The sequence below is a fragment of the Drosophila novamexicana genome, unplaced genomic scaffold (genome assembly GCF_003285875.2).
Source record: "Drosophila novamexicana strain 15010-1031.04,08,12 unplaced genomic scaffold, DnovRS2.1 tig00000193-arrow-pilon, whole genome shotgun sequence".
Lineage (NCBI taxonomy): Eukaryota > Metazoa > Arthropoda > Insecta > Diptera > Drosophilidae > Drosophila > Drosophila novamexicana.
The window spans coordinates 9,263,949-9,283,885 of NW_020824787.1; the positions used below are offsets into that span (position 1 = coordinate 9,263,949).

Sequence of the window (19,937 nt, forward strand, 5' to 3'; positions counted from 1 at the left end):
AGTTATGAGTCTTCAGTCTTGATACAACAAGGCATGCTATATGCAAGCCGCCGACGCCTGAAGAATCTCCACCTCAGACAAATGATTGCGCAAGCAGGGGACCCGGACGGGGTAGGGGCAGGTTTCGGGACCGCACAGCAGGCCCATTTATCTTACAGTTTTTCAATTAAACTGTGCTTATTTGAAATGCTTCAGTTCGTTACATGTTTTTTTTTTTTGTTTTGTTGTACTCTGCATAGATAACAATTTAATTTTGCGGTTCGCCCTGTTTCCAATTGTTACCCGGACCTTGTGAGCAGGCTAACATGCATGCTAAATTGTTCAGATAAAAAGCACATTAGGTTGAAAACAATTTTGCGGAAATACAAATGCAAAATACATGCGGGCCATGTGAAGTCTACCGAGATACGTGTTACGTAGAAAGAACAACAAATTGCATGAGAATTGCTACAAATTCACAAGAAATCAACTCTCAGATCTTATACTTATATAGAGTGCGAACTGCAGCGATGTGTCCTCTTTGAAACAAAACACTTTGAATAGTTTATGTGGGAAATATATCATTAGGGAAAGGGCATACGCATTCCAACTGACAATTTCATTACAAAAAGACCCTTTTTTTGATACTTCAAACAAAATGTTTTGCAGATAGCGCAAGAAGAGCATGAAAAATGAGCACATTTAACATTTTTCTAGGTACTACTGTTTAGTATTTGCATTTAAGTGCTGCTCCCGGCTCGTAACTCTGGTCTCTTGATTTTGCAACCCAGTTATCTATAGACATTCTTTTGTGCATGTGAATGAACCTTGTGAAGAGCCGCGTTTTCTCAGCAGCTGAAACCCTTTTATTCTGAGCGGTACTCATAACCCAGTTACAACAAAAGGCGACCACCAATCGACTAAATCGACTATTTTTAGAGCCCAGAGTTGGCCATTTTTTATTTACAGCATTTTCAATGGAATTTCTTTTGGAACGACACCTTCACAAAGCTCAGCTCAGAGCGAGTCGTCAACAATAATAGCCCTGAACTTTCGTTGGGTTGTTAACTTGTTGTTGTTGCTGTTGTTGTTGTTTTGGTTTGTTGTTGCATTCGCTCCACATGTGTACAGCTGTTTTTAATTTAAAACTTCATTTCAAACTGAAATGAAACTTGTTTTCCAGCATTTTTGTGTCTCTTTTTTTTTTTTTTTGCAGTGGGTGCAGTTGTCGCTCAGACTGCTGCCTATATTATATTTTATTTTATTTTGTGTTCCCCCTTCGAATATTGTTTTTGTCAACTTTTTGCACTTTACGAAAGGTAGAAAAACAAAAACAGAGTAATGCATATAAATAAGCAGAGCGACATTGTGTTGGCATTAATTTACAGTGGTCGGGGGAACATGTTTAATGCATTTCATATGCATTTTTCTTTGTCAATAATTTAATTTTCGGAATTTCGAGTTCCCGACGCATCCTAACTGATCACTCCGATTCCCTCTCTCTCTCTCTCTCTCTCTCTCTCTCTCTCTCTCTCTTTCCCTCTATATATATATATATACATGTATATCTTCCCTTGGCATTTTTGCACTTTATTTATGTGCTTTGAATTTGATTTTGTTTTGTTGCCTTTTAGCTTTTTGCGCCCCTTCTTTTTTGTTGTTTAAATATTTTATGTATTTACTTATTAACGCATTTATTTTGCTGCTGTTGCCAATTATGTATAATTACTGAACGATTGAAAGTGCTTATTGTAGCTTTTTTGTTATTTACCATTTTCGTTGAGCAGCGAAAGAATTTCAAAGTTGTTTAAACTCAATTTCATTGAAGTTTTTGGTTTAGAGGTAACTGCGAAAATTCATTGGAATGCGAAGAGAAGCTCTCAAGATAGCTTAAGATGTTCTTATATGTACATTAATATTCGACCTTTATCATTGCTTGTTTCTTTTAAAATCCACTTAAAATTTCAGAATTTTTACTCGAGTAATAGTAATGCAGTAAAAAAGCCTAAGAAAAGGCTAGAGCTAGCTTTTTCAAATAAACAGACTCACACGTTACATTTACAACTTTTAAGCGATGTTTAAACGTTTACTGAGAACCTCAATCAGTGCCTCGACCTGTTGTTTACCTAGTTACAAAATCTTCAAATTCCTCAACTATTGCTGATGCATATGAAATTCTGGTTTTAGACGCAGCACGTCTCTCTCCAGGGCACAGTTCAAGCAGAACGCATGTCTGGCCAGGAAGTTCTATTTGTATTTGCCTAAACACTTGTCAAGACCAGGCCCCATCGCCAGACGGAAGACCCAGGCTCGAGCCCTGTATTGGATTACCTGTGTGTGTGTGTGTGCTTGTGTGTTGTTTTGTTGCATTTCTTGTTGCTTGGCTTTGACAATATTTAAATAGGAAATTAGGGTCGACTTGGCGCGCTGTCTGCCAGTGCTTGGCTTCCGCTACAGGCAACGCCCTGGGGCTGGGACTGGGGCCATGCTACGAACTGTAAGCCGAGCCCGGGGCGCTTTCACAAGGTTTCCCGCTGTTTGGTTAGAACATTGCAGTTGTTTGGTTGTTGTCTACCTGACTATGTCATGTTAGTTTTTATTTTTTTTTTCTTTAAGCCATGCTAATTAAAGCCGGCGCAGAGCGGGCTTTAATTAACTGCATTTACAGTTAGCGCTAAACTGGTGCAGTTTGTTTTTTTTTAGCGGTGCACCACATTAAAGGATGCACGTCTTCTGGCTTATATCTGCGAGTCTTGGCTAATGTTTATTATTTTTCACTTTTAATTGCAGCTCAACGGCAATTCTCTGCGTGGACAAGGAAGCTCGTGTCTGAAGGTAAGCGACTAGCCACAGCCAACGGGATCTTGGACGCCACTTGGTCAATTGAGTGTCAAACAAGTTCTTGACTGAATAACCCAGATGAATTGCTCGCTGTTCATTTCAGCAGTTTGTGCAAAACACACACATATTTCACAATAAATATTCATAAGGAAAAATAAAAAACAAACGAACATAACGGCACTTCGACTAGCAAATACTCTCTCTCTAGTAAATATGTGGATTATAAATGCTAAACAATTGTTCCTAAAGGAATTTGTAGATCTAGCAGGAGAATGGTGTAGGAGCATAGTTACTGAGTTAAACAACAGTTTTTCACACAAAAACTAATTTTTTGATTGAGTTTTCCTATATGAAATAGCAGTCTACTGTAGATAGGTTTTGCTTATTCGTAGGCAGTATAGTTGAACCTTGGACAAAATGTCTTAAAAACCAAAAAATACTCAGATGGTTCCCTTCGCAACAATATGATATGAAGTTCCGATCCGACAGACATAATTTCCCTCTATGCGTTACAAATTTCATAACCAAATTATAATACCCTCCACAAGGGTATATAGAAATACCCCATAGGTTAAATGACACCATTGAGTAAATGTTGTCAGCATATGACTAAGAACTGCCAACGCATTTAACCACGCAGACTTATCGGCTCTAGGTGTATATTTTCACAAAATTGCGAAAATTGCATAGATCGACTTAAATGACAGTTTTTAGGCCGCCGCCTGCGGAGGAGAAAGGGGGCGCGACTGTGAACGTTGAATAGTTCAAAATTGAGTTAATTTGCGTTGAACCTAGGCCCGATTTTCAAATACCGGTTAATGGAAAGTTACATCAACCGGTTTGCTAATCGTTCTGGCCAACAACATCTTTTTTTGTCTTTCACTTAAATTGGCTAATCTCTGGGCTTACGCAAGGGTTGATGCCCGAGTTCAATGTGCTCGCCGATTATTCTGCCAACGAGATCTTCAAAGATGATCTCAGGTCGTGGCTCAATCTATCTACACGTTTTAGTCTTCATTATTTGATAAGCAGCTGACAGTGATTCACGTTTATTTATATTGCAAATTATAATTTATTCACATGTTAATTGGCATTCAATGTTCTAAAATTATTTAAATACAACCTAACAAATATGGACTTGGCAATTAAAGCTTAAGTCGACAACAAATATAAATAGTTTTAGCAAAACTAACTTTTATCAAAATAGCTAAAATTCTGACATCACATTTTATATTAATCAAAATTCTTTATTGCAACAATAAGTTGTTAAAATTTTAGATAGCTGGAAAACCGCACAAATATGGTTTGGAGTTGGAGTTGGAGATTTGTATAGATCAAGCTATATAAATAAATGTGTTAATAGATTTTGTAAAATATTCAAGAATCTAATGCAAATGTGATATCAGATACTACATTTATCAAAAGTTTTAATTCATAACATATCATATGACAACTTATAACGATATTATACTTGAGATGATCATAAGATTTCAATGGATATTTTATTGTTGCAATGAATACGAATTCAATTCGTTTGTATAAATCATAAAAATAGAAAACAACTCTCTGACAACAAAAGGTGATAATAATAAACAACCTTCCATCATAATCGAATTTGGTTCTTTTAGTTCTTTCGATCTAACATATAATATATCTATTACACTCCCTGCGATATACTCGACATTTTTGGGTCTCTGACTTGCCAATTTCCGTACTGGTCAGCTGTACTTTGATTTGGTGTTACGTGTGTTTCATTTTTTTTTTAAATTTTTTTGTTAGCCAACATCGAGTTTGGCTTGTTTTGTAAGGTTCCCGCAATGCTTTTTAATTGGATTAGAAAAAGGGTAGAACCAAACAAAATGCGCATAATACCCGTTGCTATTTTCGCAACGTTCTTGTTGTGCTTTAATTTAATTAAAAGGTCAATGTACCTCAATGCCGTTTCTTACAAAACACTTTTTGAGAATATATATTTAAAAAAACAACAACACACACACAATTAGTTGGTCAGGAGGCGCACAGATAAACAAAAAAAAAAGAAAATGTTGTAGATCAAGTTTACGTATTTTATATTTGGCAGACATTGTTTCTCTGATTTGCTGTCTGACTGTTTTCTTTTGTGTTGTGTTTTAGTTTTTAATTCCCAAATTTAATTTGCATGTTTGAAAATCATTAATTTGCCAGCTATTAAAAACTGCTGCCAGCGAAATTTGACGCTCTTTCATTTGTTGTTGGTTTTGTTGTAGTCTTAACAACAAATTAGCGGCCGTGTACGCAACTGATTTGCATTTCGTATCTTTTCCAAGCGTGTTGGTTTTTTATCGCATGTTTCGGTTTTGAATAGTTTTTAGTGCAGCTAACAGCTCATCACAATTACACTACACGATACTGGTGAAATTTGTAACGCCACAATGCATTTAACTTTCGTTTAAATGCTTTTCCCTAGATGGAAAGTTACGCAAAGGGATATGGAGAGAGCATATTGTGAAAGATCTCAGACAGCTCAACATGCAGAACTTGAAGTTTCGGAGAGTAAACAAAGGTAAAGGATTTATCTCTAAGATAAGACAAAGATAGGAAAAAATTAGAATTAGATTAGTTTAGCTTGAGCGAGGATTAGAACTGCATCCATTAGAAGTAAAGTAAGCCCAATCGTCAATTAAAATAAGGTCTGGGTTAGGAGTCAAGGGTCATGTTACCAACTGGAACAACTGGAGAGACAGAGAAAGAGAGAGAGAGAGAGAGAGAGAGAGAGAGAGAGAGAGAGAGAGAGAGTAATGCGAATGGTTGTCTGAAACTGATGTTAGAAGATATTTAGTCAATATCAACTTTGTACTGCCCTACAGACAGTTCTATTGCTGTTCCTATTATATTATAATAACATATGGTATATATAATATAATAATTATAGCGAATAGGATAATGGAGTTTAAAGCTACCCAATTTAGATGCTTGTGTTTGCAATATGATAATTATATTTTCATATCATATCAATCATATTACAATACAGACATCAACTAGTAAAATCCTTGGAAAAAACAATTTGAACGTTTACCGTAAAAGTTATGTTGTGCTTCATATGATAACCAATCAATAGACAATGCGGAAATCGGAGTTATGGGTCTGACATCGTAACATTTATTGGTACCGCCTCGCGAACACGCGTCAGGCCCAACTCTCTTGGCTAATCAATCACGCGGCAAACATTCACAAGTCGCAGCGCGGCTTGAATGAAAGTAATTTGAATAGCGTTTGTCGGCGTGTGTTTTGCGGGTCTATGATATTTACCTGTCTGTGACAGGTAGTCACAAACGCATTCACACTTCGCAAACGCTCATCAGTCAGTCAATCAGTCAGTCAGTCAGTCAATAGTTTTGTGCCGATCGATTCGTATCGCGCGCTGCACGTGTCAAGTGTAAAAAATGATACGAAAGAGCAACTTTTCTCTCAATTGTATTGTAATGCACAGTCAATACCTTTTGCACACTTGAGTTTTATGAGTTTTTCCGGCTGGACGACGAGTGTTTTTCGGACAAACTCAGTTGTCGCCGAGGGGGTCGGGCAATAAACCGTTATGCAAGATGATGGAAGGTCTAGAAAAAGTGATTTTCCTTCAGCTTTGTCACTCGACGTGTTGTTTTTGTTCAGTTTTCTTTTCAGTTTGCCGTTCAAAATCAGGTCACAACTGTCAGACCCACCGACAATTTGTTAGCGTATTTCCCTGCAGTCCGCCAGCTCCAAAAAAAACAAAAAAAAAAGATCGATGAACGTCTTGAAAAGCTGACAATTTAATTGCCATCTATGCTTGACCCATTTTCATAGCATTTACCGTTTGTTCATTGCAACATTTCGAGAACATTTCAGTTGGGATTTTTTAAGATACTTTTTTTTTGTTGTATTATTTTCGGGCATTATGGGTCTCCCGCATATTGAGTTTTGTTTGGGGTTTTCTTTTGTTATGGCTGGCAAGTTTCATTCGTTTGGGATCATTAGGGTCTCGCAGCGATCGTTGACTCTGATTAGAGCCCCTGCTCGACTCATTTACATTTGTGACCCGACTAGGATTTCATTGACTGAATTCCCAATATCAATGGCCACTAATTAATGCCAACACATCAAAGTGTCAAACCTTGAATTTTGACTAGCTCTAGGCAAATATACCTGCTGTCTCTAGATATGTGTATATTCCAAGTAAACACGAATGCCTGTACACACTTACAACTCAGGTAGTTCGGGTACGCACTTTGGCGTGTTATCATCTTGGCTTCGTTCTCGGGTCCTTTTTGTTTCCGATATTTATGCAATGCCCGCTTTTCGGTCTCTTTGTTCTCTCTATTTTTGCGTTTTTTGATTTATTTCAAAGAGCCCAAAACAAGCAGAAAGAGACCACGAAACGACCTTTATCAAATCAAATTTCAATGTTGCAATGGAAATTTTTGGTACATCTACGTGAGACGCCACCCAAGGCGAGCGATTTGGTCTTTAAAATTGTAGCATGCCCCTGCCCCCGTCCTCACCCCACCCATGGAGCGGCTTAGACGAAGCTGTCGGGCATTGGCACGTCCCGCATGGGTGACACAGGGTGACAATAAGCCGTGTCCTGCACACTCTGGCCATTAGCCTTTCACTTTTTATCGCACAGCACAGCTGGATGCAATCGGGCCGTGCCCCGGGTTGTAGGTGGTCGAAGATTACAGCCAAATACCTGTACAGTGTGCACTAAGACCCTGCACCCAGGAGTGCAACCAGCACAGTGTACCTGTTGCCATATGAATACCAAACCCAACCAAAGCTAATCTTCAACAAATGTTTGGGCTTAGTTGTGTTCACTTCAGTTAGTAAGCCGTTTGGGGCGTGGCTTGTGCACTGTTTATTTTAGCAAATCCAGCAGATTTGTGTGGCATTAACGAGATTTTAATATTTCCAACTGAACAACGATTTTCCCAGTCACCAAGCAAATCCGCCTTGGCAACCAAAAATTTGATTAGAGCATGAAGCATTTTGTCGTCGCCGTCGGCGGCGGCGGCAGCAGCCAATTCGAGCCTAAAAAGGCAGCCAACCCATTCGTCTCGGCCAATTAAGACAATTTGTTTAGACTCGGCTCTTGGCCAGTTAGCTGGTTAGCTGGTTAGCTGGATCGCCTCAGCCTGTCAGTCAATGTTTGAATTTCTAATAAATCTAGCCGTACAAATGCTGAATCTATTGCTAGATTATTGTGGCATAAATATTGTATACACAAATATGGTCATTTCCAGTTAGATAAATGATTACTTGTAGATAGGCCCGCCTTAACAATATTGGCCATTCTATGGTCATATTGTGATTTCCAAATGCGATAATTGAGAGCCTGAAGTGAATAAATGTTTACCCATTGTCAAGACGCACAAAAACTGACCAACAAATGATCTCGGCTTAAGATACGATTCTGGATAGGTTCTGCTTAATTTACGCTTGAAATGAAATCAAATGAAAATTTTTTGTAAGCCACGTCTAGTTAGCATATTTATATATACACAATATTGATTTCAGCTAACCCATTTTAGAATTTGCAAATTAAATACTTTTTCTCTAGAGTGCTTCTGAGAAAGTCAAGTTATATGGCCAAGTGATTAAATGATTGTACAAAAGTTCTGATTAATGTATTGTATTGAATTTCTAACCATTTGGAAATTTGCAAATTTGAATATTTTTCAAAATTTAAATTATTCTGAGAGAGTGAATTTTATTGATAAATTGATTCTTAGTTGACATTCATGTCGCCATATTCAAGTTTTCATGACATTCAGCTAAACACTAAAGAAATTAAATACTATTTTATGATAAATTGATTCTCTGGTAAATGGAGAGAAAAATAGAAAATTAATGAAGTTTACAAACAAAATTCAGTTGACCATTTCGGAATTTCAGTATTAAATACGTTCAATCAAGGAAAAATGATGTAAATTATGATGACATCGGATATTCAAGAATATCTAAAAGCAAACTTGCACAGCAACAAATTCTCTTTTTACTTATCTGTGTGGCTTACAAATAAATAACTAACCAACAAATTATAATTAGCTGCATGATTTTGTAAAAATTTCATCTGACTTTTTCAGCCAACTTTCTCACAAGCCATTTGAAACAACAAAAAAAAAAAAAAAACGTCTAGACACAAAAAAGCATAATCAAATGGTTAGTTATGATACTTTTAATTTGGAAATGCTTTTTGATATACTTTTTGTTAAATTTCTTTTGCATTGCATTATCATTATGATCAGGTGTAATGATCATTGCACTGAGCTTAATTGGCTTCAAGCACGCGCTGCAAAAGGAAAAGCGACTCCGCTGCCCACTCCAATGACTGCGCATGCGCAGCGTCGCTGTTGACGTCGCTGTCGACGTCGGCGTCGTGTTTGTTGCGCATTTTCTTGGCGCTTTTTAATTGCCTCTCTTTACAGTTCATAAATTTATTGCCATAACCGTAACGAATGGCCAAAAGTGGCAACGAGAAACAAAGGTGGCCAAAAAGTGTTTAAAAAGAACACAGCCAGTTACTTAACCTGGCCATTTGTTATGACCGGGAAATCTCTGTATAAAATCCAAGCGCATATTGCAACACTTTTGAGAGCTTGTTACAAATCAAATTTCATTTATAGTCTGTAAACAAACATCGATAAATCGGGGCCATAAAAGTTTACAGCAAGAACCTTCGCGCAGGTGCCACATAATTAACCCAAAACACCGTTTTCAAGGTTAGGTTTACAATAGAGCCTCAGGCCAGACGGGCCTGCTGCCAACTACATGCCACATCTATCATGTAAACACACAATAAACCAAATTTTGGACAACCCCACCCATGAAATTCCCACCTAGCGCTAACAAAGCGCAGACGTTGAAACAATTTTCAGCTTGTTTGCTCAAAAATTAATAAATAAATGAGCTATTGTTATAAATTCATGTTGTGGCGACAACAAACGACGACCAAAGCGAAAACCATTAATTGATAAGAAATCAAATCAGCAGCAATTGAACTTTTAATTATAACAGACTTTTTGCTATGAAAAGTTAGAGTATAGATATGTCTACCGCAAAAATGATTGAAATTAAACCAATAAAAAGCATAGTAAATACTTGGCATTTATAACCGCAATAGAAATTGATTGCAACAGAATGTAACAAGATAATGAATCTTATATAAATTATCTATTAATGCCTTATCAGCTATATCCAACCGACCCTTTATCTGTTTCCTAGCTCACGTACATCGCACATCTACACAGGTGCTTCACAAGCTCTAAGCGTGGATGTTTAGCTCGTAGAGCTTTCATAACGAAAGCTCACTAATACATGTATACACAGAAATGTATGTGTAGTTGTAGAAAGAAAAGCTTTCTTGTTGCAGAAGATAATCATTAGGTATTTATTATAAAATCGGCAACACGAGTTTTGTGTATTGCCACAAATAAATATAGCTTAAAATATGTCAAACTGACAAAAGTTTGAAAACTTAATTCACTCAAAAATTCACATGATTCCCGCTATTGACATGATTATAAATATTTATAGTTATCAATATCAAGTTAACCTTTCAAATTGAGGCGTTGCATATAAATAATAAAACCCGTGCACTGTCTTACGTCTTTGTTTCGGGGTAAAAGCAATGCGATAAACATGTCCAATTGTTATGACAATTTAATGCTTGCAACATGCTGAACAATTGAAACATTATATAGGCGACTAATTGAGTTAGTTATTACACACATGTAACTACAATCAATTGAATGGAATTTCAATTGCAAGTTAGTTATACAAATCATAGTAATTGAATTAGTTTAAGCTGGCATCTCCACGAGTTAGCTAATCTTTGCTCTGCTTCTTTTCAGCGCTTTTTTAGAGCCAAGCCATGAAGTTGCCGTTGCCACGTGCCTGATACCAAGCCAGCTATAGCCAGCAGCAAACTCTTAGCCCCAAGACCAACAATATGTTCAGTCTGTTGAGCAGCTCCCAGATCTATGGCCTGCCGCAAACAACAACAACAACAACGGACCAAACAACATCCCCGGACGAGAGCAGTGGCCAGAAGAAGAGCAACAGCCTGCCCCATAAGAATCACAAGCCACAGCAAGCAGCAGCCGCCCATCGGCGATCGACGAGCAGCCTCAGCGATACGGGCGGAAAATTCTTTGCCAATTTGAGCGCCAAATCTCCCAGCCAGTTCATTGAAAAGTTTATCAGAAGCGAGCTGCTCAACGGTTACGATACGCTCAAGTGCCAGGCCGGCGGCGGCGGCGGTGGCAAGTCCCCGACAGAGAAGGACAAATCGTCGGCGGAGAACAGCGCACTTTACACAAATCTGCAAACGGATTGGGGCAGCTTCAATTGCCTGCAGGGCAGCTATCGCAGTCACGGCGACGGCGAGTTTTATGAGGCCGTGCAGCTCAAATCCCCCAGCTCCAACAACAACAACAACAACAGCGAAGTGACAATGCGTTCCAAGTCCACGACGGGCGCAGCCACGCTGCAGCATTACCAGAAACTGCCGGAGCCAAGTTTGGATTCGCATTTCAACACACAGGCAGCAGGACATACGCCTGCCTACAAGAAACTCGGATTCGGAGCGAGACTGCAAAAGCAGAGTGCAGAGCATGTAAGTTATCGATGCAGACCTAGTTCTATCTAGACTGAGCTAAAATGACTCTACGTATATTTAAAATAAGTTTTATCTGCATTCAAGCTTTAGAGGGTGCATTACTGTGCAAATAGTTATTTATCTTTGCTTTGCTTATCTTTTTGGAGGCTTACACAATTAGATAGATGACTGTTCCCGATTGCTTTCTTGGCTTTCTAATTAGCCAATGGCTAATGAGCTGGCCAATTCGCCTTGGCATTAATTGTGTTCTTGTTGTTTTTTTTTTCGTTGAAATCAAGCGTATTGCATTGCTTGTCGCATTATTCGCATAGCGCATGCCGCATATTGTATCTGTATCTGCGAGTACGTGTCGTCTTCACAGTTTTACAGCTGCTGCAACAATTCCCATAGTTGGTCAATAGCACGCAGATGCCGACTGACTGTGCCAATGGCCTTCGGTGGGGGCGGCGGATGATGACTCCGATTTGTATCGAGCGTTCAAAAATAATAATGCCATAAATCTAACAACATTGTCTCGCATTTATTTTTGGCCTGCAAGCCCAAAAACATGTGATAAGATAGACCCTGTGGCCAGAGCTGTTTCTCGCTTATGGACAAGCATATGCCCTCTAAAAGCTATACACAATTAATGGGTTCATGAGGGAATTAATGGACTTTTTTTTATACAAAATATTTGTGATATCTGTTTTTGATAAATGACGATACAAGCCATCAAAGAGTAGGTAATTATACATTAGTAGAATAGTTGCGAAACCTTCTAGATTCTTGTATAAAATGTTCGAAATTTCAAAAATGTGAATGAAATGTCTATTAATAAGCTCCAGTTGTCAACATTTCACATATGTAATTTTAGTTTTCTTCCTCTTTTAAAATGAGTTTTTCAGTCAGCGTAAAATATGCAGCATACTTTTCAGCGCTCGAGCATAATATGATGTCTGCAAATATTCCGAACATCATTTTCTCAACTAAATCCACACAACAATTTGTAGCATGCTTCTTAGAGCATTTTGTAAATTCTTAAATCTTAAACGAATATAAGATGACAATTCCTAAAATGAGCAAGAACATAGCTAACTTCTTAGCCAAACCAAAACGAGAAGATACCTTCCAATTCCCATAGCGTATATCAAGAGCTTTAATACCCAGTCGGGTTGATTGTGAAAGCGCATATTTCCCCTTTGGGGCATAGTCCTATAGTAGATAACTAAACTTAGCGACCACCAGAGCAGCTGGTGTGCGTCATTAGAATAAGACCCAGGTGAGATAACGTGTCGCACTTGACTATCAATCAGTATTTTGCCCGGGTCCACGGCAGTTGTCATTGAGAGCTGTCCAAGCAAAGTGCACAAGTCTCAGCAATGGTGGGCAAATGGGCTTTCGGGGGTCATTTCCATGTGCTGGGCCACCACAAGGTATTTTTTCGGCTACAAAAAGGAATTTACTAAACAAACAACTAAATGAAATAATTTGAATTCGCTTGCAGAACTCAGACAATTCGCAATCCTCGAGAAACACACACAGCAGCAGCAGCAGCAGCGAGGTGCAACGCAGCTCCTCCGGCTCCAGTTCATCGGGTGCGCCAGTAGCCACTGGGGCCAACTCACCCGATCGCCTACAGCGTCGCCGGCTGTTGCAAATGATCTCCAACTACGATCAGCAGAACAAACAGCTGCATCGCGAACTGGCCAAGGAGAAGCGCCGGCGCACCGAGGAGCTGGCCTGTGTGGTCAAGTCCCTGATCTGCTTTGAGTCCAAGCTAAAGAATGACATGAAGACGGTCAATCAGCGTCTGCTGGATCGGGATGCCGAAATCTGTCGCCTCTTGCGCCAGAATCGTGCGCTACGCAAGCGTCTGGTTGATCATCAGCGGGATGAGGGCATGGTTGCCGACCAAGAGACCAATGCCGACGAGGAGGAGCATGTGGAGGAATGCTTAGTGCTCGAGGCTTTGCAATGCAACAATTGCCGCAAGCAATTCTATGACATTGAGCTGAGAGCCTGCGGCACACAGACCTGTGGCAAGGAACTGGGCGTCAGCGCCAAAGGTGAGTTACGCAAAATAGTCGAATTATTGAGATAGGAACGAAAAGTGATAAAAAGTGAATACCCAAGAGACAAAAAAAATATATATAAGTATATATAACATTCTTAGTTTCAACTCAAATACAACGAAAAGTCAATAATTTAATTAGGATTCTTGTCAGTAACAAGTTAGGATTGCAAAGAACCTTTTTGCATAGGAATTTGATCTAAACGACGAATTAAGAAACCAAATTTTTCAAATCGACTAAATAAGTTCGAACCACCGACCATTTTCTGGGGTTTTTAGCCCTGAATAGTACACCTAATTCTATATTCTATATATTTATATAATTTATTTCGGAACTATGGCAACTCTGTTCACAGCTTGACGTGAGTTTCGTGTAGTGATTCCTTTCACGCTCCCATCTCTAAGCAATCTTTTGTCCTTGTTCCATAATATATTAATTTTCTCTCCCTACCGTTCTCTCCAATGCAGCTGAGCACGGCTCTTCCAGCGATGACACTGTCTCATCGTCGTTTTATGGCGCCAGGCGCAGTGTGCGCTACACGAGCAAACGAACGGCGGGCACGTTTAGGGATTACATGCGCTCCCGGGCGATGCACATTGATGATGCGGCACTGGAGCAGCAGTCGGAGGAGAATACGAGCAGCATCAGTCGCGAGGACTCGCAAACCAGCTACGAGCAGCTGCACAATTATGCCAGAGCCATGGAACGCATGCACGGCGTGAAGGCAACGCTCCAGGATGGCGACTATTCCGAGCACAGCAGCTTGGAGCTGGAGCAGCAGCAGCAGCAACGGAGGCGCAACAGTTCCGCCTCCAGTCGCAGCAGCAAGACGGCCTCCTCGGTGGCGGCACAGTTGGAGGAGGACGATGGCATCTTTTCGCCCACGCAGGATGATGAGGATTTCGATGAACTAGATCCGGAGCAGGAGCAACAGCTTATGTCACGTGGCGCTATCAAAATTGTGCAGCGACGCTGTGCGGATTTCTCCGAGGCGTCACCCAAACAAATCTATGAGACGACCACAGATGATTGGTATGCCAGCGCCTCGGATCAGGAGGAGCTGAGCACAGCGCCGGCGGTGGCCAAACCCTATGGCCAGGGCGCCGTCAATCCCGTGCTGGAGTGCGTCAATCAAATACTGCTGCAACAGTCCATGGAGGAGACATTACGAGAGCCCACCACGCCCAAGTCGGCCCTGGCGCCAAAAGCGGCTGCCAATCTGCCGCGACGCAGCTCGCTGAGCGGCCGCAGCGGCACAAATGGACGCAAGCGGGTGCATTTTTCCACCAAAAACAGCATGGTGCATGTGCCCCGGCACGAGGATGAAGAGGAACAACACAACGACGAACTGATCTCACACTATCATCCAATGGCAGCGGCGGCACCCGCTGCATCCGGTGATACCCTTAACTACGAGAGCATCTACAGCAATGAGTACGAGCCGATTGGTTCCGAGCGCGCCTCGAATCTCTATGTGGACATGGCGGCCGCGGCAGCGGATAACAATGCCAGCAGCGCAAAGACGCCACAGAAATTGCCACCCGCACTGCCGCCAAAGCCGGCGAATCTGCTCAAGTTCAAAAAGTCGTTGCATCAGCTGGAGGAGCAGCTGGAGGACGAGGGCGATTGTGCAGTGTCCACGACAACGACAACGACCAGCGAGCCGGACTACTGTTCCATAGCCGAGGTGGGCGTGACGAGCGTACAAATTGTCGCCGATGTGCATAAGGCGCCCGAATCGACCGAATCGCCAACAGAACCGGAACGGGAACTGGAACTGGAACAGGATGATGATGCCTGCTCGGCAGCCGCCTCGCACAAGACTGAGGAAATCGAAGAGATTTTCGCCGACATACCAAAGCTACCAAATGTGGCGGCCATCATAGCGCCCAAGCAATCCGCCGACTATCTGCTGATGGCGCCCAAAACGCTGCGCCTCCAGCTGCCGCCCAGCACGACCAATGCACAGACCATGCCGTCCCAGTACAAGCGCAAGCATGTGCCCAATATACTGGCCGAGATCAACAAGCGCATGAGCTTGCCCAGTTCACCAACCACGCCCACCACGCCCAAAAGCTTGCCCACAACGCCCACATCTAAATCGCTGCTGCAGCTGGCGGACGCAAGCGGCGGCCTCCCGCTGCAGGCCGAATTCGATTGGTATAATCTGGACGCAGAGTATGACAGAAGCAGCGAGGCGCCGAAGATATCGGCAGGCGAGGGCATGCTAGCGGAGATCAGTGAGGACGACAATGAGTGCTTGGTTACGGCGGCGGATGAATACAATCTGGACGAGGAGTTTCAGCTACAGCCCGAGCAGGAGGAGCAGCAAATGGAAGAAGTGGAGGAGGAAGAGAAGCCTATTAAGCCAGAGCCCGCCAAGGCCAAACAGATGAAAAAGAATCTGGCCAGTTTCGAGAAATTCATCGAGGGCTCAGGCCTGAGCACCAAACCCTTGCCGAGCAAACGCAAGATTTACTTCAATGCGCCGTTCGTCTAGATCGCCAGTTCCCTAGATGTACTTATCTTAGGTATATCCAACCGACACTATATTATGTTTACAACGAATTTAAGTTTATTGTGTGCTTATGCTTTTTTTATGTGTTCCGCCTTTTTGTTTAGTTTTTTAGGTTTGCAAAGTATTAAAATGTTTAGAGAATTTTCACATGAATAAAAGCAAATATAATACAAATAAAATAAATAATAATAAAGAATGGTATAAAAATCGAAAGGCTATATGCTTGAATCTCGCTGATCTATCATCAGCAGATTTTACTGCCGACTCCAGATTTGCAAGGCCTTGTCCTCAGTCCGAACCTTTAACCACTTGGGAATTACAAGCAACAACAAAGCTAACAAGACCTAAGCCTAGTCTCTTTACCATATGTGTACCCCCCCGCAGCATGCGCTCCTTATCATCAATACAATGGCCAATAGTTTGTATACAGAGAGTATCTATCTATCTATCTATATGCATGCATGTATGTATGTGTATCTATTGCATGTACATATGTATATATGTGTGTACATATATATTAACGTAATAATTAGCGTACATATGTATTTACGTATGTATGTATGTAAGTATGTATGTATGTACGTATGTATGTATATATGTATGTTCGTATGTATGTATGTGTGTATGTACGTACGTATGTGTGTGTACGTAAGTTTGTACTTAAGTATGTATGTATCTATGTGCGCATATATCTTCTTTTGTATATACATATATATTTACATATGTATGTACATATGTGTGTATTAATGTATGTATGTTCGTATTTATGAACAAACGTAAGTACCTAGGCATGCACGTATGTATGTGTGTATACAACTACGTATGTATGTATTATGTAGAGTGCATTTATGTATCTCAGCATATATGTGTGCAGTTGGTATGTAATAATGTAATGTATGTTTGTATGAATGTATTTTTGCATATAGGAGTTTATGTATGTGTGAATGCATGTTTATATTATGATGCATTTATATGTACTTGCATGCATATATTTTGTATGTTTATATGCAATACCAAATTTACCTCAAGCTGCGCTGGAAATTCAAAAAATTACGTACTCTTAACAAATGCTCTCCTACGCGATTCTCATGAATTCAAGTAAGTCTTATATATTGGAGGAGGCGGCAGCTAGGCAGTGGTGGAGACGGCGCCTTGAACAAAGGAGGAGACGGCGCCTTGAGCGAAGGAGGAGGCGGCTTCAACTATGTAGGAGGAGGCTTCATCAAAGAAGAAGGCGACGGCCTCAACTATAAAGAAGGCGGCGGCTTGAGCAAAGAAGGGAACGGCATCAACTAAGCAGGACGAGGTTGCTTAAGCAAAGGATGAGGCGACTGTTGTAACTATGGAGGAAACGACTGTTTGAGCAAAAAAGGAAGCGGCGGCCTCAACTATGAAGAAGGCGGCGGCTTTAAATGTAGACGACAACGGCTTGAGCAAAGAAGAATACGGCGTCTTGAGGAAATGAGGCTTCAACAAAGGGCGAGACGGCAGCTTCAACTATGATGAATCAATTTTAAATATCGCCAGTGACAAAACTGGTAAATAATATGAACATAACTAGGCCTTTTTTTTTTTAAATAAAACAAACAATTGTAGCAGTAGTATGTACGCATGTTGGATTGTATACTCATAACTAGCATACTGCTCATATAATAATATAGCGCATCCTTTCTTCCAAATAAAAGTTGTCATGAAACTAATACGAGCAGTAGAATTTTTATGAATTTTTATGTTCCAAAGCAGTTCCTATTACCCTTGGAAGAGAATATTTCTTTGATAAATCTTTTTTAAAATATATTTTTTTAAAATATATTTGTTCCTTGCCTTTTCTTTCTCCCTTTATATCACTTTTCCGTATTATTTTCATTGGGAGTGTATGTAAAACGCTAACAAATTGGATTTTTTTAGTAGCACTGTTTTTATATGTAACCGTAGAAACGAATGTAAGCAAGTAACCCTTATTGTGTGTGAAAAGGCAATTAAGACCTCTGCATAGTCTGTAGTCCAGCAGTCTCGACTTGAGTTATCTTTTCGATAAGCATAAGTCAGTTAAAACAACAATAATTATTGACAACGTTAACTAGCTGATGTTTTATTCATCACTGAGATTATATTGTGCAAAAATACAGGCGGTGCATTTGCTTGTCTTGTACATTCAGAGAAAGGAACACACATGGGACTTATACAAAAAGCAGCCCACATTCAATAAGTTGCCGTTGAGCAAATGAAGCAGAATCGGGCAATAAATTAGCTACACAAAAGCTTAAATCAAACTTAAAAATTAATACTTTTACTTATGCAGCTTATGACTATGAATTCAATTTGAATTTAATGAAAATGTGATTAATACAAGCTGGTCTTCTTCATAATACGCAGAAACTCCTCCTGATTGACTTCGCCATCGTTGTCCAGATCGGCCTCATCGATCATTTCCCGCAACTCCTCGTCCGTAAGGGTTTCGCCGAGTTCCCGAGCGACTCGTTTCAGATTTTTAAATGAGATCTTGCCCGTTTCGTCGTCATCGAACAAGCGAAACGCTTTCAGAATCTCCTCTTTGGTATCCTTTTCGGCCATTTTCATGGTCATCAGATGTAGAAAGTCATTGAACGCAATGCGACCGCTGCCATCCTTATCGATTTCTGCTATCATCCGTTTGATTTCCTCCTTTTTGGGCTCGAAACCCAAGGCGCGTATGGCCACCTTCAGCTCCTTGACCTCAATGTAGCCGGTGCACTCGTTGTCAAATAAATCAAACGCCTCCTTAATATCCGATTTCTGTGCCTCGGTTAGCTCAAACTTGGGTCCAGACTTTTTGCGTCCTTGTTGCGTGCCGCGTTTGGTATTTGGCGCCGTTGCCGCCGCCGTGACTGCAGCTGGAGCCGCAGCTACGTTGACTGCAGTTACGTTTGGCTCCATATTTGTTTCTAAAATCTGATAAGTTTAAATCAATTTCACAATCAAGTTTTTGTGGCTTCGATAGGCCTTCAATAAACGTAATTTCATAACACACGCAAATGTCAAATGGAGACGTCACGCGGCCGCTTCGCTCGCTGCTCACCTTGACTTTGACGGGACTTTGCGATGGGCTCGCTACGGCAACTATAAATCGTGTATCCTTGCACTTGCGGCCGCGGCCAATTACGACGCCTACTCACAACTACTCGTTGGTCGGGTTGGGTTGTTTTGGGTTGGGGTAGTAGGTTGCTTGTTGTTGTTGTTGTTGTTGCTATGGTGCTATAAATAAACAGCTGCAATATCCGTTGCGGCTGCTCGTGTTACTCTGCGCTACGCAACTTGTTTGTTTTCACCTGCTTGGCATCTGCCGTCATGTGCTTTGTCCCGGGACGCCACTTTACCACATATATATTACTTTACAACAATTATTTGTTTACCAGCAGCAGTAAGGGTAGCAGCTGCATACAGGTTGCCCCACAGCTATCGATACAATTTTGTGCGATAACAGTGTGGCGGCTAAACGATAGTCACACGCGACACGCGCTTGGCCAATTTTAGTGCATTTCAAAAGCTGTGCTTTGAGTAACGGCTATTCAAATTCATAACGACCGAACAAACTAATAAGCCAGCGCTAAGATAAAATGACTATGGGGGTGGTAAATTTTGACCCATGTCTATATACGAATCTTGGGGTAAGATTTGGACATGAATTTCGACCAAAAAATCGGTGTCGAGATTTGAATGCCAGATTAATCTAGGTGGAAAACCATGAAGAAAAATCTAAACTTCGAGAAAATCGGATGAGATTTGGCCGAGATATGGGGGTGGTAAATTTTGACCCATGTCTATATACGAATCTTGGGTAAGATTTGGACATGAATTTCGACTAAAAAATCGGTGTCGAGATTTGAATGCCACATTAATCTAGAGGGAAAACCATGAAGAAAAAGCCAAACTTCGT

The 19,937-nt window shown here is 40.8% G+C and overlaps 2 protein-coding genes across 3 annotated transcripts in view; one reads left to right on the forward strand and one right to left on the reverse strand.

Moving 5' to 3' along the window:
• Positions 1 to 16,129, forward strand: part of LOC115758465 — a 28,623-nt gene extending 12,494 nt beyond the window's left edge. The window contains exons 2-5 of the mRNA XM_030699137.1: positions 2,770 to 2,814; positions 10,686 to 11,449; positions 12,936 to 13,497; positions 13,971 to 16,129. Coding sequence (XP_030554997.1) covers positions 10,784 to 11,449; positions 12,936 to 13,497; positions 13,971 to 16,003 — 3,261 coding nt within the window. The 5' untranslated portion in view covers positions 2,770 to 2,814; positions 10,686 to 10,783 and the 3' untranslated portion in view covers positions 16,004 to 16,129. The remainder of the gene's footprint in view (positions 1 to 2,769; positions 2,815 to 10,685; positions 11,450 to 12,935; positions 13,498 to 13,970) is intronic.
• Positions 16,130 to 18,100: 1,971 nt separating this feature from the next.
• LOC115758470 (caltractin) lies at positions 18,101 to 19,438 on the reverse strand. 2 transcript variants are annotated; one of them, XM_030699147.1, is made up of 2 exons: positions 19,080 to 19,438; positions 18,101 to 18,945 (listed from the first exon to the last, which is right to left on the reverse strand). In XM_030699147.1, exon 2 carries the CDS (start codon positions 18,935 to 18,937, stop codon positions 18,365 to 18,367), a length of 573 nt encoding a protein of 190 aa, XP_030555007.1. In that variant the 5' UTR covers positions 18,938 to 18,945; positions 19,080 to 19,438; the 3' UTR covers positions 18,101 to 18,364. The 2 variants fall into 2 exon arrangements, with proteins under 2 accessions (XP_030555007.1, XP_030555006.1); XM_030699146.1 differs by having other exon boundaries at positions 18,101 to 18,952.
• Between the last annotated feature and the right edge of the window lie 499 nt (positions 19,439 to 19,937).